The 27,596-nt window shown below is 33.8% G+C and overlaps 1 protein-coding gene across 3 annotated transcripts in view; it reads left to right on the plus strand.

Annotated features, from left to right (window-relative positions):
• sev (receptor protein-tyrosine kinase sevenless) overlaps positions 1–27,596 on the plus strand; it is a 526,422-nt gene that overhangs the window by 388,069 nt on the left and 110,757 nt on the right. For 2 of the 3 annotated variants that reach the window (XM_069833737.1, XM_069833739.1), the window contains exons 3-9: positions 3,479–3,538; positions 3,923–4,013; positions 12,401–12,621; positions 15,892–16,128; positions 21,219–21,366; positions 21,454–21,570; positions 24,627–24,933. In XM_069833737.1, coding sequence (XP_069689838.1) covers positions 3,479–3,538; positions 3,923–4,013; positions 12,401–12,621; positions 15,892–16,128; positions 21,219–21,366; positions 21,454–21,570; positions 24,627–24,933 — 1,181 coding nt within the window. The remainder of the gene's footprint in view (positions 1–3,478; positions 3,539–3,922; positions 4,014–12,400; positions 12,622–15,891; positions 16,129–21,218; positions 21,367–21,453; positions 21,571–24,626; positions 24,934–27,596) is intronic. The other variant, XM_069833740.1, reaches the window with a different exon arrangement.

Here is a 27,596-nt window from a genome sequence, read left to right on the forward strand (position 1 = left end):
GATAGTTACAGGGTAGTTAAATAACCGACTAAAATAATAATAATAATAATAATAATAATAATAATAATAATAATAATAATAATAATAATAATAATAATCTTCATCATCATCATCTGCCTCTGACTGAGGTTTTGGCTGGTATGTATACCTATTATCAGGCAGTACATCTCACTTGACGATATGTGTCAAAGGAAGAACAAATTGTTTGTATGCATCTGAAGTCTAATTAGTGTAATATGTCGCTAATGGGTGATGTACGCAATTGAGGGGGAAAGGAACTGGTCACCCTACCCCATTATTTCCTGGCCTAGTTGCTCATAAGTGGTGCCTTGTTGGTATCATGTGTGAGGTTCAGACCCGTCTCCGGACAGTTGACTAAACAACACCACCACCATCATCATCATCATCATCATCATCATCATCACCATTGATTCAGAGAAATGAATTTTCACTTCCTCTACTGGGAATATCGATAAAAACAAACTGATAAGGAATATAAATAATTTTAAAAAGTGAGCAAAAATTCTTTAAACAATGTCATTCAATTTATAATAAAATCAAACATGAGAATAATAACTTCAAATTATTGTTGCTAATTTACGGAAGTTAAAGAACACAAAGTAAAAGTTTCGCTATCTCTTTAAAATATTCTTTCTACATTGACTAACTTGACAGGGAATGCACTGAAATTATTTTATGGATTTTTTAACAAAGAACAGAATTTTATCTGATAGTTCAATAGATAGACTTTATAAATACTCATATTCTATTTAACTGGTTCAAAACAAATGAAGGGTTGGCGGGAAGAGCGATGAGGGTCCATAAAATGAAATTTTTTAGTTTGAGGTGCCATCTATTGGATTACGTTGAGAACTAATAGAGGCTTACATGGTTATTACAAAATCTCCAGATGCAATAAACAAAATTAAAAGTAATGACCAGGGAACGGATTTATATGGACTAAAAATATATGAAATATGTAAATATATATGTAGTTATTTTTACCAAAATATGGAATTAAATATGGATTTTTACCAAAATATGGAATTAAATATGGACTTAAAATTATAAAAAAATGACTATGTACGTTAAATATTGGTACATTTTAATCAAACTAAACAAAAAATATAATGGACGTACCTTATCTTCCAATGTAGTTTCAACAAAACACAATTTTTATTGTCTGTTACCATAACAATAGGTTACAAACATTTCTTTCAAGTGCTGAAAAGTGAATCTTCTTCTATTGTCTCTGAGGATAGATTTATACTGACTAAAAGAGCGTTCGACGTCACAAGAAGTAACTGGTACATAATTCAATTTCACAATGTCTGCTGGGGATAAGTCCAAGTTAATCTTCACTGTTGATTCACCACTCATCACAGCAACAACCTTTTGTAGTTCTTCATATCCAGGGTTTTTTGAAAGTACAGTGTCCACCTTAGCTCTTACTGCATCTGCAACTTTACCTCTACCACGATTCAGTTGTTCCACAGTACTATTTATAATTTCAAAACTTTCAGATAGTGAAAGGTGCCTATTTTGGAGACTTTTGAGCGTTTTTATGATGCATGAAAATGTATGCTGAATGTGAGCTAAGTCATTCTTCACACTTATGTCACAGGTAACTGTTTTCGCAGTATCAATTGAGACTGCATCTTCAGAGTCCAATGCAAGGAGAACATTGTTAATAGAGTCTATATGTTCGGCATAATATTCAACTGCTTCTAGCCATGTACCCCATCTAGTTAAAATTGGCTTTGGTGGCAATGGAATTTCAGGGTACATTTCTTTCAACACGTTAACTCTACTGGGAGCTTTGAGAAATACTTTTTTCACTGATGAAATCAACAAATCTACTTTAGGGAAATTGTCTCTGACCACTTCTGCCACACGATGAAATGCATGCGCCACACAAGTAAAATGAGTCAATTTAGGATATACAACAGATAATGCTTGTCCAGCTTTGACCATATAAGGGGCAGCATCGCTAATAAAGAATAACACATTATCGTACATAATACCCTTTGGCCACAGGATACCCATAGCTTCGTTGAACAGTTTAACTATAGTTTGGTTATTGCACTTTTCTAGAACATCACAATGTAAAAGAATTCGTTCAGAATATTGTTCACTTAACAAACCGATAACTACATTACCAACAAGTCTACCTTCTTTGTCGGGAGTCTCATCAATGGAAACCCAAATTGAACTATCTTTAATTTCATCTCTTATCTTCTGTATTGTCTCATCGTAGATGGATGGAGCATACGTCTTCCTAAGTGTTGACTCATCCGGGATTCTATGTTGAGTATATTTTTCAAGGAATTCCCTGAAGACCTTATTCTTTAGTTTGTAGAGAGGAATATCAGCAGAGATGAGAGAACGGCACAGGTCGATGTTAAACTCAGATCTTACATTCGATGTTGTTGGTTGTGTTAAAAACAATTGTCTCTGCTTGGAATTTAGTTGTTTGTTGGCCTGATGTTTACTAGTTGTAATGTGTTGTTGCACCAGGAACTTTTGTGTAGATGATACTGCACACTGACACAAATTACAAAATAATATTTTATTGTCAGTTGATAAACCATCTTCTTTAAATTCTGAAATGTAACTTGTTAGTTTTGATTTTAAATTGACTGAATGACGTACTTTTGGCATATTTACCGTCTTTATAGTATGATTTACAAAACTGAATCTATGTGTACTCTGACTGGCATTTAACTGTTGAGCTGCACAACTGAAGTCTGTTAAAAATTTTAAATTAAATTAATACAGTTTTGTAACTTACTTTCCCATTGTTGATAGGACTGCTAATTTTCAAATAACTCTGATGTTAAAGGGATTACTGAACATGTGTTTAAATCTCTATTGTTGAAATGTATTTTTAAAAGTTTATGGAATTTTGTTTTGTTTTATTGTTAAACCTAATATAATATGGACTGTTTTATATGAAATATGGAAAATATATGGAAATTAACGAAAATATGTACTAAACTCTAAAATATGGAAAAATATGGAAAATAAAAGTAGGATTTTTCAACCCTACACATTGTGAAACATAAAGATAATGCAAAATATAAATTATATTAGCTTTATAAGTAAATATGTATTTACATATAAATCCTTTCCCTGGTAATGACATTACGCATACGAATTAAACCAGGGTGTTTTAAAATTTAAAATTCATTTTTCCTAAAGTTTGTTATTATTGGACCCTCATCGTTCTTCCCCACAACCCTTCAAATGTAGAATTATGTTATGAAGCCCTGTGTTACATATTCATACAAATTAAATGAAAACTGATTTTAGGTATCAGCATACACTATTTTATGTCTTCTTGATGTTTCAGAGTCCTGAAATTTATGGGTAGTAGAGAAGGAAATGAGAAAGACAAGAAGGTGCAAAGTAGTGACACTCGTAATTCGATTTTTAGAATTGTGGGTATTACATCAATGTATTTCACTTATTGTTTCAGTGTTCCAGAGGATGTCAGTCATGGCAAAGAGCACTTGAATCCAGTTGTCAGAATGTTTGTGTAAGTACGTCACAATTTTTTATTGCTTTTATGAATGTATTTTTAGTTTTTTTTTCGACATTATAGCCTATCTATACAGGCAAGAGCCTTGTGAAAAAGGTTTTATATAGTTCTACACATAAGAACAAAAACAAAACTAGTAATTTTTATTGTTCATAATTATAGATAAGTTACGAAAACGATCTCATATAGATTATTAGATTATTTCGTACCTTTTTAAAAATTGAATGTAAGAATCCGTTGAAGTTCAGCCAATCAGAGATACTTATCACTACAGTATTATATTTCGATTGTTGTATAGTCACTACTGCTTGGCAATTGTTTCTTTCTATGCGGACAATTTAAGACCTTGGCTGGTTGGATAACGTTATGTTCTCTCTGCAGAATGGAACTCAGGATTTACTACCTCCCAAAGAATTATACTGCATTATGGGCTGTAACTATGCAGTCAATAGATATCTACAAATATTGAAAGGTAAGTATAAGTTTATTTCAACCTATATTCTAGTTTCAATTTCTAATTGATTTTTAGACCCATCATTGTGTATAAATGGAAAAATTAATTGAAGTTAAGAACTTGGCGAACGTATAACTATATTTGTAACACCAAATAAATTATGTTTTATGTTTCTAGCATTCACCTAAGCTTTATTTTAAAGAGCAAAGATCGTTTGAAGTTTTATGGAATAAAATTTTCATTTAGAAATCTTCTCACCATTCGTGAGCTGCCACAAGGGACGAAAAGTACTTAAGCATCCTATAAATATTTACAAGTTCATTGAACCATTGATTTTGTTTTGGCAAATGAAACACCTACAAGTACAGGGCTGCAAATATATTTTTAGATTAGTGGAAATATTCCTAGTTTTGGAGAAAGAGATAATACGAAAAATTAAAGAATACTAATGAGCTTAGTTTCATCTATACTAATAATAAATCTGTAGCCGAAATTTTTCTGGTAATTTTCGATTTTCCAAAAATAATTGGTCCTAACATATATAATTAACCACCCTGAAACCGAAAATCGCTTTTTTGAAATTTTTGTTTGTATGTCTGTCTGTCTGTCTGTCTATCTCTATGTTTGTTACCTTTTCACGCGATAATGGATGAACGGATTTCGATGAAAATTGGAATATGAATTAAGTTCGTTGTAACTTAGATTTTAGGCTATATGGAATTCCAAATACATTATTTAAAAGGGGGGTTATAAGGGGACCTGAATTAAATAAATCGAAATATCTTGCGTATTATTGATTTTTGTGAAAAATGTTACATAACAAAAGATTCTTTAAAAATAATTTTCGATAAGTTTTATTCTTTGAAAAATTTTGATAGGACTGATATTTAATGAGATAAATGAGTTTTAAAATTAAAATAACTGCCATCTAAGGCCGTGTAACGAAATAAAAAACAAATGACTTGGTCAATAAGGGGCCTTGGACAACAACAATCGAAAGCTATGAAAGATAGCCTACAGAGAATGTTTCTGTGTTTGTATGAAGTAATATCGGAAGCTAAATTAACCGATTTGTGTAATTAATTATTATTTCACCATTGGAAAGTGTAGTTTCTCTAGATGGACATAATACTATAATGTTATTACAGTAACTTCTGATATAATAATGCAATGTAATATAATATAATATAATATAATATAATATAATATAATATAATTTAAGTTATTTGAAGGGTTCGGAACCATAGTGGGCCAAGCGGCATTTACTGAATATGTAGAAAACAACAAGGGTTAAAATTAAGTTATTACCATAATTCAATGGAAACATATAGCAAGTAAAATAACGTATACACATTAAATCTAAATGATGTCAATCTTCATTAAACTATGGTTGCATGTAATAAAAATTAAGAAACATGTTAAAGGAATTGTCATTGCACCAAAGGAGTGCTTTCTGGACCAAAATGATCGCATTTTAATTATTTAAATACAATTTAAATTAAGTAACATATTAAACGATTTATCCTTCTATCAAAAACGAATGTTCCCTGGATCAAACGTCCTATTTTAATTATGTAATTACTTTATATTTATTTCTAACAGGTGCAGCGGAGTGCACGGGTACGGCTAGTTTTGAATATAGGTGAAGCTTTAGTAGCGCAATTGATCCTTTCAATGCAGCTAAGGTTACAATCGGAATAATAGATGTAGGTATTCCAAGTCTCTTAAACACATGTTTCATGAAGACAGTAGCGGTGGCTCTTGCTTCAACCAGAAGTCTGATTACTTCAAGTTCTTTTAGCTGGTATTTTTGGAGATAATAGGGAATGGTAGGATTGTAGATATTCTTTTTTTCCTTATCCACTTCAGTCAGCTGTTCCTCATTCGTTTCGAAACGCACAGTGGGATCAATTATGAATCCAGATTTTGTAGATTCCTTGAAAGCTATTATATTTATGTGCCATGTACTGCCAGTGACGAAGAGACCATGTACTTCTTCAAATGTGTTGTAATCAGCATCTTTAAGGGCAGTGGATATAATTGATCGTACTTGGTGGTGTCTAGCGTTTTGCAGAGCTTCGCCATGCAGACAGGATCGCAGGACGTGTGCAAGAGTTTCAACCTCGTTGTGACAATGCCTACAACGGTTGTCCTGAGATCTTCCTGGCACAGCACGTACTGCAGCAAAATTTCCAACCATTTTAATACCATCGCTTCATTCACTGTTGCAGAGTCCTTCATATTTTCAAATCCATTTGTTTACAGCAGAATATTGTTTAAACAAAACTACGCCTTTCCCTTTCTGTAGATGACGACAACAAATATCAAATTCTCTGTTCCTCAGAAGATTACGAATCTTTGTAGCATTTAAAAAATGGTTATTCTTGTGAAATAAGGCATCTTCTGGAACAATGTTCAGGGATTGGGCACATCTAATGCTCTCTTCATGAACCTGACGTGTTTGTATGATATATGGATTTTCAGATCTGTGTAAACATCGTAGGGCATTAATTTGTTGTAATAGTGCTTCTCATTTTGTTCGAAAAATTCCTAGTCCTTTGTACTTTCTGGGACTATAGACCATTGCATCAGGAATGTCTGTAGGTAGATTCAGTATCTCTTTCAGTGCATTTTTTATTAATTTCTCGGCATTGTCCAAGAAATATTTTGGTATGAGTTCAGAAGAGATGATTTGAAATTGATATATTAAGGAAGGACAGATGAAGGTGTTTAGAACACAATATTTTTGGTCTGCATGAAGAAAAGGTGACGAGTTAAGAGTTTCAACTTTATTATTTAGATCTTTTAATGTTGACTGGAGATTGAAAACAATTGGGTCAGAGAAGTTTACTCCCGGATAGCGAATAGAGTCGTTTGTACCAAAACACCGAATTTCAAAATCAGGATAAATACTGAAATTGTGTCCGACAACTTCCCTTGAAGATATTTATAATTACGGACATTAGGATTTAATTTTAGCCCAATATCTGTAAATCTTTGATAAGCCATTCTTGTCAGTTCAATAGCGGAAACTTCATCTTTACCAATAATTACGGTATTGTTGTCAAAGCCAAGAACAGTTAAAAGGCAGTCATGGTACAAGTTCAAATCCAAAAGTTGATGTTATTTTCTGTTCGTATAGCTCATTTAAAATATGATTTCTTGCTAAATTATATAAAGCTGGTGACAGAGGAGATCCTTGCATGACTCCTTTCTTTAGAACAATTGGCTAAGTTTTTGTGTGACCTAATTCAATTCCTGCAGAACTCCCACAAGTTGGGTAAGTTATGATGGGACAGGAGAATTTTCCAAAGTAGCTCTTATGTTGTTGTTGTTTTCTAATGCCAGGCATTTGACGATAAAGTCATTTGACCTCTTGCACTCCAATATTTTTCAAAGATATTGTCATGGTCAGCCACTGGAGCACAGTTTTTTAGGTGTTCCGAATCCATTTCTTGGTTTGAGTTGCACAATGGGCAGTTAGGGGACTGATATATTCCAATTCTATGCAGGTGTTTGGCCAAACAATCATGGCCTGTTGCCAGTCTAAATGCAGCTACAGACGATTTTCGTGGTAAATCGGGAATTAACTGTGGATTATGATGCAGAGAGTTCCATTTTTTCCCTTGAGATTGTGTTATCAAATTTTGTTTGTTGAAGTCTAAGTATGTAGATTTAATAAATCTTTTCACAGAGTAATATGTAGATTTAGTAACAGGTCTGTAAGTAGCAGTGCTGCCCTTCTTTGCTAAAGCATCCGCATTCTCGTTTCCCAGGATTCCACAATGGGATGGTATCCATTGGAATACAATTCTTTTATTGAGTGATATTAATTGAGAGAGCATTTTATTTATTTCTGCTGTTTGAGATGAAGGTGTATGTTTAGAGACTATTGATAGAATAGCTGCTTTGGAGTCTGACAATATAACTGCATTCTTAAATTTATTGATGTGGCATAGAAGATTCCTGTGACTTTCACGTATTGCAATGATTTCTCCATCGAAGTTGTTCCATATCCAAGAGATATATAAAATGAGAAGAGACAGCACATAACAGTTGCACTGGCACCTTGTTCTCTGGAGATCAAGGATCCGTCGGTGTATAAATGAAGCCAGTTTTGTGGAGGGTAAGTTACCTGTCTCTAAAGACAATTGTTTCATTATTTCAGTGTTTACTTCTGATTTCAGTATTTCTTCTGTTAAATTTAGATTATACTCTATATTTAATAGAGTGAAAGGGTTTGGTAGTTTTCTTTTAAATTCGGGATATTGATTTTCTGTTTTAATTCTCGAACCATGGATATGAAATTTTTTTGAGTTTTTAATCTACAGAGAGGACTGTATGAATGCCAGTTGTTTCCTGTTAATCTCATAAGTTTTTCATATTGAATCAGTGCTATTTCTTCTGTTGTCATTAGTGAGGAATCTCATAGAATCTATTGGAGTTGTTTTGATTCCACCAGTAACGAGCCTGAGAGCTTGGTTTTGAACATATTCTATTTCGTTTATGAAAGGTGAAGTAGTTAAAATTTCTGCGCAGTATGTCAGCACTGGCTGTATAAACATTTTGTATGTGGTGTTCAAAGTATTTCTAGAGCATCCCCATTTCTTTCCTGCTAGTCTTTCTAGAAGGGAGAATCTTTTACGAGCTTTTTCAGAAATGTATTTCAAATGGTTGCTCCATGTTAACTTACTATCGAAAATAACTCCAAGATATTTGGATTCATAAATCCTAGGAAGGTGTTGGCCATTGTATTGGATATTGAATTCTCTTTCTTTTTTACCAAGTGAAAATATTTGGTAGTTACTTTTGTTTAAATTGAGTGTCATCAAATGTGATGTATTCCATTCATGTAGTTGACTTAGAGCTGTAAGAGCAGAATTTTGAATTTTGTCTCTATGTCTGTAAGATCCGGAAGTCCACAAAACTATACTGTATCATCTGCAAATATTGCTGTTTTCATGTTTGATTCCTCTAACAGGGAGGGTAAGTCATTTATATAAATATTGAATAAAGTTGTGCTGAGGACAGCGCCCTGAGGTAGACCTTGATATGTTTGTCTGTAACTAGAAAGTGAGTTATTGAATTTAGTGGTAAAGTAGCTGTTATGTGGTCATGGCCAACACTATCAAAAGCTTTCGTGATGTCCAGAAAGACAATTGTTACGTCAGTCTTTTTTGTTTTAGCAGCATGAAGAACTGATCAGAGAATTGAAGTATTTATTGGTGTCCCTAGTGTTTTAGAAAAACCAGTTTGATAGTCATTAAATGATATGAAATTCCGCAATCTCTTGTCCAAAATGCGATCGATTACCCTACGAAGTAAGGAAGAGATGGTTATTGGACGCCAGTTAGATATTTCTTGACTATTTCCTGACTTGGGAACCAAAACTGTCCTTGCTTCTTAGGGGGAACTGTTCCTGACTGGAGCATTCATGTTGCAATTAGACTTATGGCCTCATATGCTAGAGTATCTTTGATCGCTCGTACGAGAACATGGTCCGGCCCAGGGGAGGTATCAACTGCCGTACCGTAAATGACTGAAGCAACTTCATTCGGAGTTACTAGTGGTTCAAATGTGTCTTCATTCATAATCTTTTCCATTTCTGAAGCATATGTCGGATAATCACGTCGGACATTATTGTTAGGAAAGGAGAATATATTTGAAAAATGGTCAGAAATATTTGTAGGGTCAATATTACAGGATTTATTGTTATGTCCCAAGACAGACCTCACTGCTTTCCTTCGTTGATTGCAATATTGATATTGTATCAATTTGTATTGATATTTACCTCGTCTCTTCTCCCTCTCCCCCCTAGTCGATCTCTCTCGAATTATGATTAGAAAATTATAACTAAAATACAAATATAATTTGATTGATACTGGTTATAGAGAGTGAAATCAATGTTTATATTTATTATATTACGAACTACAATTAGGGCATATTCCACTATTACTTGTATACTGCTATAGCTATATAATGTATACAAAGAAAGTTTTTAAATTTAAGCATATAATTTAATAAGTGGACCCATCCTGCAGCTAACGATCTACCCACACATCCATCCATCCATCCTGCCATTCATCCAACTCTCCTTCCATTTATATATTACAACCATAGTTCAGCACATTCACAAACAGAGCTATGTACACGCACGCACGCACACACACACACACACACACACACACACACAAACACCAGACATGATTATATAAATTCAAATATAAAGACGCACATACACACATCCAAACATACAGACACAGAGACACCCGCGCACACATGCACGCACACAACATGCCAAACCAAGAAAAAATATTAATTTTGGGACAAATTTATGCAAATTTTATTCTAATTTTTTCCCCTAATATGTATGGACATATTTTCCGTACATTTCGCATATATGGTTCCAACGTAGTCATTTTGTATCACTATTTAAAAAAAAATACAAATTGATACCGAAGTGTCAACTTCTCCCATAATGGGGGAGATTTTGACGTAGTATGAAAAACATATGAAACACTTTAAAACCCAACTTTTACAACACAAATTTTGCTTCTGAAATATAAATATTTTATAATACTCTTACTCACGTTAAAAACATGTGAATTTTTCATTGATGCCGTTTTTCACACATACCTCGTGAAACCATTATTTTTTGGCATTCTCCAACACACTGAACACAAAATTCTCTAGCATAGTAATATCCACTACACGCGGCACAATAGATTTCTTTGGATTGTCCATATTGTTTGATGAATTAGTTCCCTCTCCCTACATGCCAAGTATTAGATGGTTTTCTTCTGTGGGAAGGCCTAACTTCTCTTAGCTGTTTAGTCTCCTTCAGCTGTTTCCCATAATTTTCAGACGTTATTTTATTACGTCTGAGTCTTGCACTTTCCTTACTCTTGTTAACAGCGGAACTGGTGACAGTTCTTCAAAGGAAGTATGAGTAAGTGAGGAATTAGGCAAGCCTAAATGTCCTTGTGCAGATGGTGTCAGTGGTGTTCTTGTGGGAGTGGTAATGTCTTCTTCAACGCAAATTTCACATAAATTTTCGGCTAGAACCATTTCGTACTCAAGCATGTTATCCTGCAGTACGTCAGGATGTCAATTCTCTTACGTTAATGACATTATTGTTAATCCATATAGACTTTAGAATCAAGGCGAAGGATATGTCGAACTAATTGATCTTCCATGTTTGTATCGAGAGTTGTGTCTTTCTTTATGTCCGATATCAATGAAAATGAAAATATAAAGTTTAATTAATATTGGTTCAATGGAAGATGAGTAATTTCATACATGCAGGCAGAGATACAGAGAGAAAAACAGATAGACGGACAAAGTGGCACAAAAAAGCTCTATGAAGGATTACGAACTTTCCTAAGACCAAACACACAAAAATGTTACATTGGCTAATATTTCAAAACAAATTACACACTGAGGTATCAGTTCCTCTTCAGTACCTTAAACAGAAAGCCATATTTCAAATACTCAGGGTTATATTTAAGAAAACAGGTTTTTTTATTTTCCATGTTCCCTGCAGTGCCTCTACAACTACAACTCTACTGTGGCTCACCAACACTTTCACATTTATTACTCGGAGCACTGGATGTGGAAGGTTCCCCATCAGTATTTGCCTGCTCTCTTTTACGGCATGATCCAGTCTTAAACACCTCTCCATATTGACACAAAATCACAAATACAAGAAGAAAGACAACAAGAGACTCTGAGGAAAAATTTAATTTTATTAGCAGTAAAGTTTTATTCCCCATTATTATATTTAAATCTCAAACTGACTAAAACTCATTGTTGACTTAGTCAATTAGAATTACATAATATACATACACTGCTACCGATCCCAATAAAATTAAAAAGAGCAAATGCACTTATTGCAGTTGTGCTGTATTAATTTTGTTTTCAGTCCCCCATTCGCTGAAAGCAGACAGATTCACTACTCCCATCTTTATTGAAAGCTGAGAAGTTAATTTAATATTGATAATGATATCTTAAAAAAAAAAATGTTTCTTAAAATGTTTTCTAGATCTGACGGGTCATTCCACAACCCACCAAATCATCGCCCTCGACCCATAGTTTGGGAACTGCTGGTCTAAATCATGTTACAATAAAACATTTATACTTGAAATGTAATATAATTCTATGAGTCTATGATTGGTTATGTTGTCTCTCATTGGCATCAGACACCTAATTATAGACCATTTCAATAACCTACTTGTAAATTCATGTTTTCTGTTCTGACTTAAAGGAATTTAAATTAATTTAACTGTCCATCTAAACACGTTATGTTATCCTGGCATTTCACTCAAGTACCTACATCCAGAAATTTTCTTTAAATCAGAGTGATATAGGTATTAATATAACCCATTAGTATGCTACTTTTGATTCAGATGAGATTGGAACGCCTCCTGCACCTGCACTTGTTGCTGATACTCTCACTGCCACGTCTCTCAGTCTAGAGTGGGAGGGTTCTAGGTTCAGCAACATAAGCTACTTGGTACAATGGAGGTACGAAGAACTGGCAGGAGCTTGGCAGTATTGTCGCAACCAGAGCTGGGGTCCACATTCCACAGTGTTAGTAGAGAATTTGCAGCCATATACAAAGTATAGGGTAAGTTTTACATTTATAATAAAAACGGTATATAATAACATTTTGTTCATTGCCAGTTATGAACATTATAATATCAAATATCAGTTTATCATAAAAATTTTAAAAGGCGTTCTTTTGCCATAATTCTCAGTTGAGAAGTGTATTAAGAGTGAATTGGGGAGAAGATAGTAAAGCCATTGATTTAAATAAATAAGAACGAAATGAACTTTGTATGTTATTATAGAAAACGAATTTACAAAGATACCTTTGTGTTATGCTTAGAGTTAATTATTTTTATTACTTATAGAGGTTGGTCGTCAATTTCAAAAAAGGAATCAGAAAAGAGATAAGAAGGAACTATTAACTAATGCTTTGAAAACATATTGCAATATTCCTCTAGCTAAGATCTGCTTCTCAGAACAGTTAGAAACACTCTTTGCACGAATTCAATAATGCATAAGACTACAGAACATTTGAATAAACATCGAACAATATTTTTCTGTTCCATATGGGAAACATTACGTTCATAAAAGTACAATTTACATCATTTAACTATTTCAGTAAAATTCAGCTTTCTAGGCATGAACAGTAGATGGAATTTCGTGAAGAAACTTAATGAAATAAACTCAAACTCGACTGCAGTAAGTCATTAATACAAAACTAGTACTGTATTGATAGATAAGATTGCAAGTGTGCTATGTTAAAACTTCTGATTATGCGTGATAGGAGTTAGCAAAATATACAGGCCTACAATTTAAGTACCGGTATTCTGTTAATACGTTTGAACTTCGACAAGAGTGTTGCAGAGCAAAATTCACGAATCACCAGCATAATTACATCATTTTAATGGAAATACAATATTTTTTGTATATGTGTTTCTTGTGTCCTGCACAGTGGCGTTGTAGTCTAAGGCATCATGTCTAGGACTCACGTTACAGAATGCGCACTGGTTCGATTTCCATAGGGGAAGAAATTTTCTCATGAAATGGGACCGTTGCCCACTCAGCATCGTGATGCACTTGAACAACTACAATAGGCAGCGAAATCCGGTTACAAAAGCCAGTTATAATGGTTAATTACATACCTTCAATCTAGTTGGATGATCGTCCAACTTTGCTTCAGTATGTGGACATGAGGCTAGCAGCCGGCTGGTTGGTCTGGGCACTTAAAGGGCTGTAGCACCACGGATTATTATTATTTGTTATTATTATTATTATTATTATTATTATATGATTTTAATGATACTGTATCATTAATTCCTGAGTTAAATCACTGTATTTATAGTAATGACAAAAAAAAAAAAGGTTAAATTATGTCTACAATTACATGAGTTTTCAGGCTTTCATGGTGACCCTAATCAGAATTAGGCTTTTGAGTATTCCACCGTGTCCTGGAACTATTTCCAATGTATCGGATTTACATACAGGTTCCATCATCAAAGCAAATAGCTAAGACCAGAGAGGTCGCCTACTTTATTGGGTTCATTATGCCAGGCTAATCCAGGCGACTCCTCTGGTTCTATCTATTTGCCCTGAATGTAGTTCCGAAATGTCGGAAAAGTTCAGGACATGGTAGAATGAATATGAATACCCAAAAGCCTAATTATATCTGCAATTGTTTCTAATAAATAGGTTTACACATTTCCATGATATTGTGATTAAATTTGGCTTCCTATGTGTTATATCTGCGATTCAGTCCTCTGTAATAAATTATAATATAGGTACAAATATAAGTTGACAGTACGTATTGTAAATGACTGGCACCTACTTTTCACGTTTCAAAATCGAATTTGAATTACTGTCATCGACATTTTAGTGTAACTGCAAAGTTATTACTTTTTATTTCATTTTCTCTAGTTTTAAATCAAAATTAGATTTAAATTCGACAAATTATATACAGGACTACTACAAAAGAATCATTTGTTTTCAAACTGCTATATTTTCCAAAGTATAACTCGTACAACAATGAGTGATACATCAAAAGAACCGTACACACAACATATTTATTCCCACACTCTACAAAATAATGTTCTATGTGTGCATCTCGGGTGACACGACATACGTTCAGGTGGTAGTCCAGTTCGTTTCACATATTGTGTAGTATTGTCCTGTCAATGGCCATTACTACATTATTGATGCGCTCCCTCAGCTGTACCAGTGTTTGTGGCAGTGGCGGTATGTAGACGTAGTCCTTAATGTACCCCCAAAGGTAGAAGTCACATGGCGTTAGGTCTGGTGACCTGGGGGGCCAAGGGAACAGAGCTTGGTCATCTGCACCAACACGCCCAATCCAGCAATTCGGCAGTTCATGGTTCAGGTATTCACGAACATCAAGCATCCAGTGAGAGGGTGCCCTGTCTTGTTGGAAGACAAAATTGTCTGAATCTTCAGTTAGTTGTGGAAACAACCACGAAGTCAACATATCTAGGTAAGATGTAGCCGTAACAGTGTTCTCACAAAAGAAAAACGGACCATACACCTTTGTCTGTGACATCGCATAGAAAACATTCACCTTTAGCGAATCTCTTTCAAACATTACAAATGCATGAAGATTTTGACTGCCCCAAATACGCACATTATGACGATTAACAACCCCAGACAAATGAAATGTGCATTCGTCACTAAATATCAACTTGGCGGCGAAATCTTCGTCCTTCATTGCTTCCTGCATTGTGGTGCAAAATTGCAGATCATCCGTAATCTTCTGCTTTCAAGTGTTGCAGAAGCTGTACACGATATGATTTGAACTTTAACTGTCGTCACAAAATCTTCTACACAGTTTGCTGTGGTATTCCAAGTTCGCGGCTTCCACGGGCTGTTGATTTTTGTTGATTACGCACGAAAGATTCTCGTACTTTCTCCACTGTTTCATCAGGTACTGTCGGTCGACAGGTAGGCCTACTTTTCCCCTTACACAGACAACCAGTGTTCTTGAATTGCCGATACCACCGCAAAATGCTCTGTTTACATAACAGTTCGTGTCCATATTCTCGTCTGAATGCGCGTTGCACTGTTATAACACTGTTATAACAGACGTACATCTCGCATATTCCAACACACAAAAACTCTTTTCTTGTTTTGTCACCATTTTGTGCAGGTGCTACACTCATGCTGCCAACTGGTTTACACAATGCAAACCAGGTGCATTTCCGGTTCTTTTGATGTAACACTCATTGTTGTACGAGTAATACTTTGGAGAATATAGCAGTTTGAAAACGAATGCTTCTTTTGTAGTAGCCCTGTATATATTAAATTTATTACGTAGGTACCGTACATTTTGTCTCTGTTTCAGTTCCGGATTGCAATCTTGCTGTCCCACCATAGTGAACCCATAGTATCAGAACCGAGTGTAGTCATCAGCACATTACCAAGTGGTGTGCCTTCATCTGCGCCAACAATTGTGAGAGCAACGGCGGTAGATTCTAGCCGCATTTCTGTTTCGTGGGAACCCGGACCCTTCCCCAATGGCCCTGTGCTGTCTTATGTGTTGCAGATCAATGAACTACCAGAGGGCTACTCAGCCCTCAAGGTGAGCCGGAGAGGACCTCATCACGCTTGTATTCAACCCAATGTGCTCTTACTGACTTTCTGCTTATTCATGTCGCTTTATTTAGCCTATTTCTTGGCATCTTTTCATTCTTTTTTTCTCTTATATATATTTCACATTTTAAATTTATGTTAAAAAAATAAAAGGTTCAAAAATTGCATAAGAATAATAATGCATGCATGTCTTCTTTTTCTCAAGATTGATGTAATCCTGTTACTGAAGACATATCTATTAATAGCACAAAAGCAAGATATTTGCAAATAGAATTAAGCTCTTCGTATTAATAGGTGTGACGTTTGATAAATACTTGGTGTGTCAGTTTTCTACCTACCTTCAAGTTTCTTCAATAATAGTAGCATTTAAAAATTATTGTGGTCAAAATAGCTGTCTGGTAGATTTTACAAATTGTTCCCATTTTTATCACAATCATTATTTCTTCAATAACCACAACACCAATGCACAAAGTAATAAGAAACTATAGGTATCAATTTAGAACTGATGAAAAACTGGAGGAGTCTTACAAGAAATAGTACTAGTACCACTTCTGTCTATACCAGTATATTACTTATTTGGATAATTTACTAGAATGAGTCACTATTTGTACTGTTTTTGCTCTAAGCAGCAAAAATTCAAGAAATATCGGTAACTTATCTTCGTGCATTCAAATAAATTTCCCTGAATCAAAGTCTTTAGAATTACCTTCGGTTTTCGATTATTTGGCACAAGGTGCATACACTGGCGTATGGGAGTGACGAATTTTGGTAAATTACCATTATTTGTTAATGTCTTGCTTATATTTTTACAACTACTGTATGTTATAAATTTAAGTTCAATAAAATAATTACTTTCCACAATTTTGATAGTATTATCACAGTCTAGTATATATAGTCACGAAGCTTAATACTACGTAGGGAATATCCATCCATACGAATACCGGTAGATAGTTGCTAACCACTAGGATCACTGCTATTGCCTCATCACAGGCAATGCGAAATAGTACCGGTACCGGCACAGTCTATTGTTCCTAGTACTCTTATCACCTCAAGCTTCGTGACTGTATATATTAGACTGTGGTATTATTCCCTCTAAATGCATGCTGTTTGTTTTGTTTGTGAACAAATGTTTTTTTTTTCTAAGGAGAAGTAATTCCCCGGTATTTTTAAGGCTATATTCAATCGAATTCATTGTTATTGTTTAGTCGACTGTCTGAAGCAGGGTTGACAGATTCTCTCATCAGGAATCTAGAACAAGTGATGTTACTGCGTTCCTACCTTAATGTGACTACATAATTATTTGAATTAATTCAATTTGCAATACAACTGATTTTATTTATTTGATGTGTTTCAACTAATTATGTAGGACCTAAACTTTTAATTTTATTACATTTTTGCTCGGTTATGAAATTTCCTTTCAAATGTCGATAGATTCTGGAAAAATAATCTTATTACAGCCTGATCTATACAGAAAAAATTCATGCTATACTGTTTAAATCCTATCAATAATAAATAAACTTCCAAAGGGAGTGAAGAATAAAGATACTGTATATCTCATACATAGGCCTACCATAGTATTACCGGTATTGTTTTTATTTCAATACAACCTGATAGGAGGCACCAGGCAGCATTGGCGACGACGTTGAACATAAGTTGGATAGAATCTTGAAAAAATGAATGAGGAATTTAAAAATAATTTTATAGAAATGAGCAAAATATTATATTTCTCCAATTTTTTTTTTTTTTTTTTTTTTTTTTTTTGACATTCTGGGACAAATGTAACTCAATCCAGGACAAAGGACACACCATTAAAATTCAGAACAATCTTGAGAAATCCAGGAAGTCTGGCAACCCTGTCCGGAGACAGGTCTGAACCTCACACGTGATATCAACAAGGCAACAATTATGAGGCAATGAGGCCAGAAGATAATGAGTAAGATGGCCAGTTCCTTCCCCTCTCCATTGCATACATCGCCGACTAGCTATATACTACACTAATCAGACATCAGATGTATACAAACAATAATAAGTTCTTCCTATGACATATATCGTTAAGTGAGATGTACTACCTGATAATAGATGTACATATCAGAGAGAACCTCAATCAGAGGTATCGAATTCATTATATATTATTATTTGCCTTACAAACTGTGGAGGCTTTCACTAGTTTCATTACTGAACGAAGATGTGTCAAACTGTTTTAAGCTAGTGATCATGTGTAATTGAAGAGTCCACTGCAAGAATGATGGATGTCATTTGGAATACATTTTGCAGGAGAAGCAATTGAAAGTTTGAAATGCTTAGCGCTCAAAGCTTAACTGTGATTTTCCGATCATTACTGGACAATGACTATCAGTGTTAATGCCATATAACTCTCTATGTACATTCTATATGTCTCAAGCTATGCATTGACAGTCTTGGTTCATTTTCGACAAGAAAGTGACATTCATCATTCTTGCAGTGGACTCTTCAATTGTGAAGGCATATAGGTCGTTATTGCTGTTAAGAACATTTCTATTATTATTATTATTATTATTATTATTATTATTATTATTATTGGTATTATTTTTATTATTAATATTATTATTATTATTTTTTTATGCTATCTTAGATACAGTTCTTCTTAAATCATGTCAGCAGATGTCCTGCAATAACAAAGCTATAAATTCATAAATATGCCTATAGTATAATCAGAAACTAGATTAAGACTTAGAAATAAGATTGACGAAGCCATGATTTGTAAAAATCTTTATGGTGAATAAATTACTACTAGGCCTACTATTACTATTACTACTATCATAAACAATACTTTTTTTTACTTAGTGAGTTGACAAATATGAAATGCTTAGCGCTCAAAGCTTAACTGTGATTTTCATCTTGTAGAAGGTAAATAATTTTAAAAATCAATTACAGTATGTAGTGATTTAAAAATATTTAATACTATTAGTTAATTACATTGACGCCATTATATTAGAGTTTATTCCAATACAGCAATATTTAATTAAGTAAACTATTTATGGTTTATTTAAATTTTCTTTCACGTAAGTTATAATATACCGTTACCATATTTTACTTTATCATTATATTGTTTAGTCAGCAGTCCGAAGACTAGTTGGAACCTCATAAATGACACCAATAATGCATCACTCATGAGACAACTAAGCCAGGAAAAAATGGAGTAGGGTGGCCAGTTCTTTCCTTCTCCATTGCATACATCCTCTGACTAGTAACATATTATACTAATCAGACTTCAGCTGTATACAAACAAGCAGTTGTTCTTCCACTGACACACACACACACACAGATATATATATATATATATATATATATATATATATATATATATATATATATATCGTCAAGTGATAATAAATTTATCAGTCAGAACCTCAATCAGAGGTATTTCTGACTATAAGAAATATAAATAGAAAACATTGCGATGCTGCAAAAAAATCTATTTAGAGATTGTCAAGGGAAAGCATATTTTCAGTATCCCTGATATTGGAAAAAATTATTTTGAACATGTCTGTCTGTGTGCAGCGATTTCTCTTAAATTTCTGAATGAATTTTATTCATATCCAGTAGGCTACCTATAAATCATGTATGAGTTTTTAGCCTTTCACGGTGAATGTGATTAGAATTAGAATTTTGAGTAATCTACCGTATCCTGGAACTTGACATTTCTAACGTTTCAGAACTACATACAGGTTCTATCATCAGGGTAAGACAGAGAGGTCTATTCTGTTGGGCTCATTATGCCAGGCTAATCCGGAATACTGTTGACTGATCCTATAGCAAACAGCTCCAGTTCTATAAAAACTGGCAAAACTTATTCGTTAACATTAAAGAAATTGATAGAAAAGGGGAGTCATAAACAAAATACTCTGGTACACTGGGGAATTACTCTCAAGTCTTTTGCTTGTAAATGGCTTTCTAACTTAACAGATAACTGAACTGTTATGCAATATTTGAACCAAATCTCTTAACAGTACCATTTGTTTGTTCTTTTCGTAAATTTGGCGTGATAGTCCTCTTTAAGCTCCTGTCCTCTCTAATAACATACGAACTGCATGTTTATTCTTAATCCATGTTGAATCTTTCTTACACTACTTTTAGCACTTGAATATAAATAATTGATTAAATAGCGATCTTACGCATGTTAATTATGTAAGCATGTGCGGCTTACAGCTGTTTCGGTGCTACTTGACACCATCCTCAGAGCCTTCTGTGTCTCGGCGTCATCTCAACTTCGCTGCCTGTTGTGTGGGTGCGTTCGTGTGATGAAGAGTTGAGTCAAATAGTGTGTGTGTTCTGAAATTGATCTGTGTGTTGAGTATTTGATTAGGGTGTGTTTTATTGTGTCTGTATATTTCATATTGTTCTAGTGCATTGCGTTTTTGGCACACAAAACACAACACAACACTAACATACGAAAACAAAAACACACACAAGATCGCATCCTCATTCAGAAAACAGAAATACAACACAGCATACAGAACAGAAAACACACTACAAAGACATCTCAACACACAAACAACACAAACAAATAAATACAACCACACAGGTGTATACAAGCTCACATGCAATAGTTGCGACAGTGGACAGACAGGCAGATCATTCCAAACTCGATACAAAGAACACATTAAAGCAATAACCAGAGTTAAGATGACGCCGAGACACAGAAGACTCTGAGGATGGTGTCAAGTAGCATCGAAACAGCTGTAAGCTGCACATGCTTACATAATTAACATGAGTAAGATCGCCATTTAATCAATTGTTTATTCTTAACCAAATATAAAAATAAATACTAAACAACCAGATATCGTTATGAAACATTCACATTTTCAGTATAATTTGATTGTGAAAGGTTGAATTTTTAAAGAATTTATGTATTGCAATTTCGATTAAGTTCAATTTTCATATTACCAAGTACCGGTAGCTGTTAGTACAGTAAACTTATCTTGATATTTTACAGCTCTTTTTGGTGTCTTAAGTTCAAGGCCAATCTGCCACAAAAATTTACAAAAGCCATTGTAATATGAACGTTTTAACTAACTGAAATTTATTATCTCCGTATAGGACATACCTGCTTCTGAAAGTACTGACTTCTACATGTTCAAGAACTTGGAACCCAACAGAAATTACACATTATCTGTTTGTATGAGGAATGGAGTTGGAGAGGGACCACCAGCTATTACATTGGTGTCCACACCGCCTGAGCCTACAGGTATAAAATAAATATATGATATTGTGCCGAACTATATCTTAAAGTAATCGAATGTTTTAAGAAGTTAATTTAATTTTAATTTTGCAGTGAAAGATACTCTCCAGCCTGTTCTTATATTGGGTGCTCATCATACAGTATTAAGGCAAGAAGCTGACATGCTGGAAGAACCTGTTATTATGTACAACACATCACACGTTATTAAAGGTAGCTAACTACAGATTAATGATTTTTCAAGTGTACTCATACTTATCCATGATATAGTTCCATAATGTGTATTAGCAAATAATTGAAGACCTCCGTGGAAAAAGGATGTAACATCAAATTATTGAAATGTGTGACTTAGATGGGAAAATTAATTTTAAAGAATTAATTTATAACAATAAATTACCGGTATTGCATTCAATAGCAAAATAAACTTGTATACTTTTTTTAGTCAAATGGTTTTGCTAGTATACATATGCCTAATGAAATATGTCTCTGAAATTATTTTTCTTTCTCCTGAAACATGAATTACAGTTTTGTTGGTTACAGTAGCCTACATTCTTATTTCGGAGAGGTCTTCAATTATAGAGTCCTGATAATAATTGACTTAGTATTTATGAACTTAACATGAATATATCAATAGTTTTATGTCACATGTTATTTCATTCTTAAAATTAAACATTTCATGAATATATCAGCATATCCGCACTTCTATTTGACAAGTTAGCCTATTTCATTCTCAGCGTTTGAAATTGCTGAAGTAGAAAAATTCAATCCATCTCATGAAGTCGGATAATGCCTAATTTTCTTGCCTCTCGAAAGCTTTTATTCCTGAATCTATCAAAAGCCTTTGATCGAGTATTACATAAAATACTAATATCAAAACTAGGAAACTATGTCTACGTAAAGATTAATTTTTGGTCCTACAGAATCTATCTATTATGGTAACAATTATTGTTCTTAGAAGAGAAAAATTCACTCTAGTGCCGGGATCGAACCCGGGTCCTTGGTTCTACGTACCAAGCACTCTAACCACTGAGCTACGCCGAAGTTCAATCCACAGCACTGGATCGAACCCCTCTCCTCTAGTGTTTTTCCCTATTGTGACCTTACTCCATGTTCGACATATACCGGTATATTGACATATTATATTAAGTCAACTGCCATTATACAAGGAGCGCACTCAATATTCTTGCGCTCATACCACGTTCTGACTGCTTAAAGCGCCATATTTTCACCTGGTGGCAAGACTTGAAACTAATTACTTTTTTTTTTGCATAATTCACGAGCGCATTGCTTAATTAGCATATCTACGAGGTTTCACACTCCTACAGTCATTACAGTCTGTGCTGTATCACGCTGAACACTGTCAGTTTAATTATAACCACCTGATATAAATAACATTTCTCAGGTATCAGAATACAAAATCAACTCATATGCAGATGACACCTCACTTGTATGCAATGAAAGACATGTAAAAACTTTACAAGATAAAATAACTCAACACTTAACACAAATCTCAACATTCTTGGCGAATGACAGAATGAAATTACATATAAACAAAACAAGATGTATGCTCTTTCAACACCATTTTAAAACTGTAAACGATAATCTAAATATAACAATTAATAATATGAATATAGAGCAAGTTAATAAACATAACTTCTTGGGAATACATTTAGACAAACACTTGTCATATGAATATCATATATATATATATATATATATATATATGAGTAATCAGTAAAAAAAATCAGCAGAAATATATATATTTATTGAAATACTTTGTACGCTATCTAAGTACTGAAAACTTAAAATCAATATATTATGGAATAATATACACGCACCTGGCGTATGGAATAGAAATCTGGGTGAGGATGATATGGTATAACAAAATTAAATAAGTTACTTCTATTACAAAAAAGATGTATAAGATACATATCGTCAGCTTAAAGTGTAAACCTGCTAACTGCCAAAAAGAAAATTTTACAAGGGAAGCAAAAACTGAGTTTAAATTAACTCTGAAACTTTAGGACCAAATCCAAACTACAGGTACAAATGCCACCTGTACTTTGGATTTGGCCCTAAAGTTTCAGAGTTAATTTAAAGTTAGTTTTATGCTTCCCTTGTATTTTTTTTTTTTTTTTTTTTTTTTAGCGGTTAGCAGCTTTACACTCCAATATATGATGAAATATCACCTAAAAATTAGTGAATTATGTAAATCAATATTTAAAAAATACAGTATACTGACGGTACCGGTAATAGGTATTTATGCTTTCTAAGTAATAACACTAGTTGAAAAAAGTTATAATCAGTAAATAAAGAACTATATTTATATAATACAAGAGGACACACAAACTATCATAGAGAGAGCATAAACAAAGCAGTAACAGAAAAAAGCCCATATATCATAGGAATAGTCCTATATAACAAATTACCCAAACATCTAAAAATTATACAGGATAATACTTTTAACCTGAAATAATAAAATATTTGATAGAAAAATGCCCATACAGACTAGAAGAGCTATTGCATTGAGTACATATTTCATACATTGCTTTAATTATACTGTAATTGTATTTACTGTATGTTATAAATATATAAATTATTCTGTTAAGTTATAAGCATAATTTTAAGAATTGTATTTAGTTATATTATATTCATGTTTATATCTCTTCTTTTATTATTTGAGCTTAATTTTATTATATTTTGATATTGGACTTCATTTTGACAATGCTCAATAGTTGTATTCAAGTCCATAACCAATAAGCAGCTGCTGCTGCTGCTACCGCTGCTGCTGCTGCTGCTGCCGCTGCTGCTGCTGCTACGTATTATTGTTATTGAAATTAAAATTACCAGTCCCGGTACTTACAGTCAAAGCAATTTCGTCATACAGGCTATCTGGATACAGGCTATTTGGATACTACTAATATCTCGAAGAAAGAAACAACATGTAAATATTTTAAATATTTAATGAAAGTAATATAAAAATTGAAATGAAACAGATCTGATTAGATTGGAATATATAGTAACCTTACTGGTACCGGTACTTAAAATCATGTAGCTAAATGAGATAATTAATGCCTTCTGGAAGTTAGGGTATCTTTTTAAGATATATGGATAAGTGACAGAAGTGGTAGGCCTACTTTATGTTTTATTGAACTAGCAAAAACCTCTATCCTCACAGTGTCAACGAAGGACTACTAACATTGTACACGCTTGTATGGTTTAACAGTTATTGTTTGTATAATATAGCAACATACATTCATGGGTTGCAGGTGTTGCGATACATGTAAGTCATCGCCTGTTGTTTGTGTCTGACTCGGCTGGCTATGTATCTCGTTCCTCACTGACGCACTATGCAGCACCAACTACCATACTCACTCCTTCCCACGCGAATTTCCTGCCACTGGATCTGAGTGTGGACTGGCTCAATGATCAACTCTACATGCTGGGCCAGGTGACACATTCTACAGGACCCATGTGGCAGATGGCTCGTTGTGGATTGGATGGCCGAGGACTCACCATTGCAGTGGCTGGCTTCCTTACCAAGCCATATCATATTGAAGTTGATCCTTACAATGGGTAAGTACTTATTATAATCATGAGCAAATTCCACCATCACTTTTTGCTGCATCTGCTATAAATTTATTTTTCTTAATTTTTTTTAAAGTGCTTTTAATGAATTTCTTTTCTCTCGTAACATGTTTTCAGTGGTGGCAACAGGGGGATGTGAGGGGGGCTTGCGCACTCCTCCTGGAATGCTCGCACCCTCTTCAGACTATAATGTATAATGTAATCTTAGTATTATAGCGTTTATTCATGTATAGACATGATGATGATGATGATGATGATGAAGATGATGATGATGAAGAAGAAGAAGAAGAAGAAGAAGAAGAATTAAATGTAATTTTAAGTTAAGAGAGATTCCTTCAGAGCTTATTTATTTTATGCATGGTTAAAAGAGTGTTATTTAAATTGAATTTGGTGTAGGTTTTCCAATGACACCTGTACTCTTCTGAAGTTTTATTGTCGATCTTTCAAAACGTTATGACTGTTGTACACAAAGACGTTGTAGTTATATATCTAGACACACAATTGGCGCTGGTGTCGTGTACAAATTTGAAACCTCTCGCGCAGGTTCGTGTGACGCCATGTTTTGGGAGCACGAATGATTCTTTCTATAAAGCATTCGGAGTTTAGAAAATACCATTGAGTATATAGGCGTTTTCTTAGTGGATTTCCTCCTTCACTGTAATATAACTAAACTTATTTACGTATTTTCTAACGTATAATATAAAATAACAGAAGTAAATCTAAATATTGTCACTAAGCATTGTTTTAAATATAAAAGCCTTATATTGCTCATAAATAGACTTATTAGTTTATTTCTATTTCCTATGACCGAATACATGGAATATTTTTACTTATATTTTTTTATATACGTTAGAAAATACGTAAATAATTTATTTAAATTATATTACAAAGAGAGGGATGTCCGCTAAAAATGTCTATATACCCAATGGTATTTTCCAAACACCTAACGCACTGTAATAATAATCCTCAGTGTTTTGACTCTTCTACTGCAGACATTGATTGCAATTCCCTCATTCTTACATCATTCTCAATGACACAATATTGTCAAAATGTGATTGTATTCATTGCTGGCTTAGTTGTTAAATCATTAATAAAAATTTGGTATAATAAATCTAAAGACTCAATTTATGGTACGTAGCCTACCAGCAGTAAACAGAATCTCTTTTATTTTTTTAACGAAAGAATAATGGGAGTCTTGTCATACCATCATCTGTGATTATAGAAATATGCCGCTTAAGTGAAAGAGCGATTATACAGATGTTGACAGTTCAATGGCATATTACCACCCACTCTTACATCGTGTGAAAACAATGTGCTCTAGAAGTAGAACACTTGTACAATCTTTCTACACTTATAGGAACATATTTTAGAAAATGGATTCCAGATTCGTCCCGAGAATCATATTTTAAACTTGTTAAACTGACCATAAAAGTACATAGAGGTCTACTGACGTAGCTCAGTGGGCTAAGGACTGTTGGTCCAGAGTCGTGCTCGGTCGCGGGTTCGATTCCCGCTGATTTCCTGGTTGGGTTTTTTCTTATATCCCCAACCATAAGGTGAATGTCAGGTAATCTATGGCGGATCCTTGGCCTCGTCTCGCCAAATATATCACTATCATCAATACCATCGATGCTAAGTAGTCTAGTAGTTGATACAGCGTCATTAAATAACCAAATAAAAGAAAGTACTACATAAAGAGAAGATTTTAGCACACAGCTTAAGGTTACCAGTACAACACGACTTTACATAATAATAATAATAATAATAATAATAATAATAATAATAATAATAATAAATCAATAGGCAAGATGTTCTGTACACTAGGCCTGAGTTCTATTATATGACTAATTGACTAATTCATGCATGTGACGTTTATTTCATTCTACAGCTGTGATAATAAGCTACCACGGTAGGCCTACTTATATTTCTAACTAAAACATTAGGTACGTGTTTCTATTTTACAGGTGTATGCCTATATTATGTGATATGGAAGCGAATATTGTTCATTTCTCGTCCACATCAAAGCAAACGTGTTTACAATGTAAGCCTAATGTAACGTCTTACACAGGCAGTGTTTAGTTAATAATAGTTAATACTAATAATTTTCTTTTCATCTGAACTATTACTACAATATGCATTTGTATTTCTGTTCGCTCTATATGTTGTCAAATAACTATACAACATCTTTAGTTAAGGTATCAAATTGTTACAGTTTTCTTTCGTTTCATGTCTAACAGCTTGATTATGTCTTCAACGTGGTCGCTTTAAATGTTAATAAGATTTTTTTTCATTTATACATTCAGATTGATTTATAAGAGACACCAAACATATATATTAAACATTCAGCATTGCATAGTACAGCCATCTGCTAACCGATGCTTCTCCCAAAGCATGGCGGCGGACGCAAGCTTCAATTTGTCCCTACTCTAAACTTCTGCTCAGCCTCGGCTGTAGGGGCTCGGTTGTACATTATTTACTATTTAAAATGTTTCTTAAAAAATGTTAATATGTTAATTCTTTCAGTTCTCATCTAAGAAACTCAAAAAAATTACGTGTAACTTGTAGATATGCTGCATATTGTATGTTGCAAAGATGTATTATAACAATGCGAGAATAATGATTTAAAAATTTCGTGCATTTTGTACACTGTC

Source organism: Periplaneta americana, chromosome 8 (genome assembly GCF_040183065.1).
Source record: "Periplaneta americana isolate PAMFEO1 chromosome 8, P.americana_PAMFEO1_priV1, whole genome shotgun sequence".
Taxonomy (NCBI): domain Eukaryota; kingdom Metazoa; phylum Arthropoda; class Insecta; order Blattodea; family Blattidae; genus Periplaneta; species Periplaneta americana.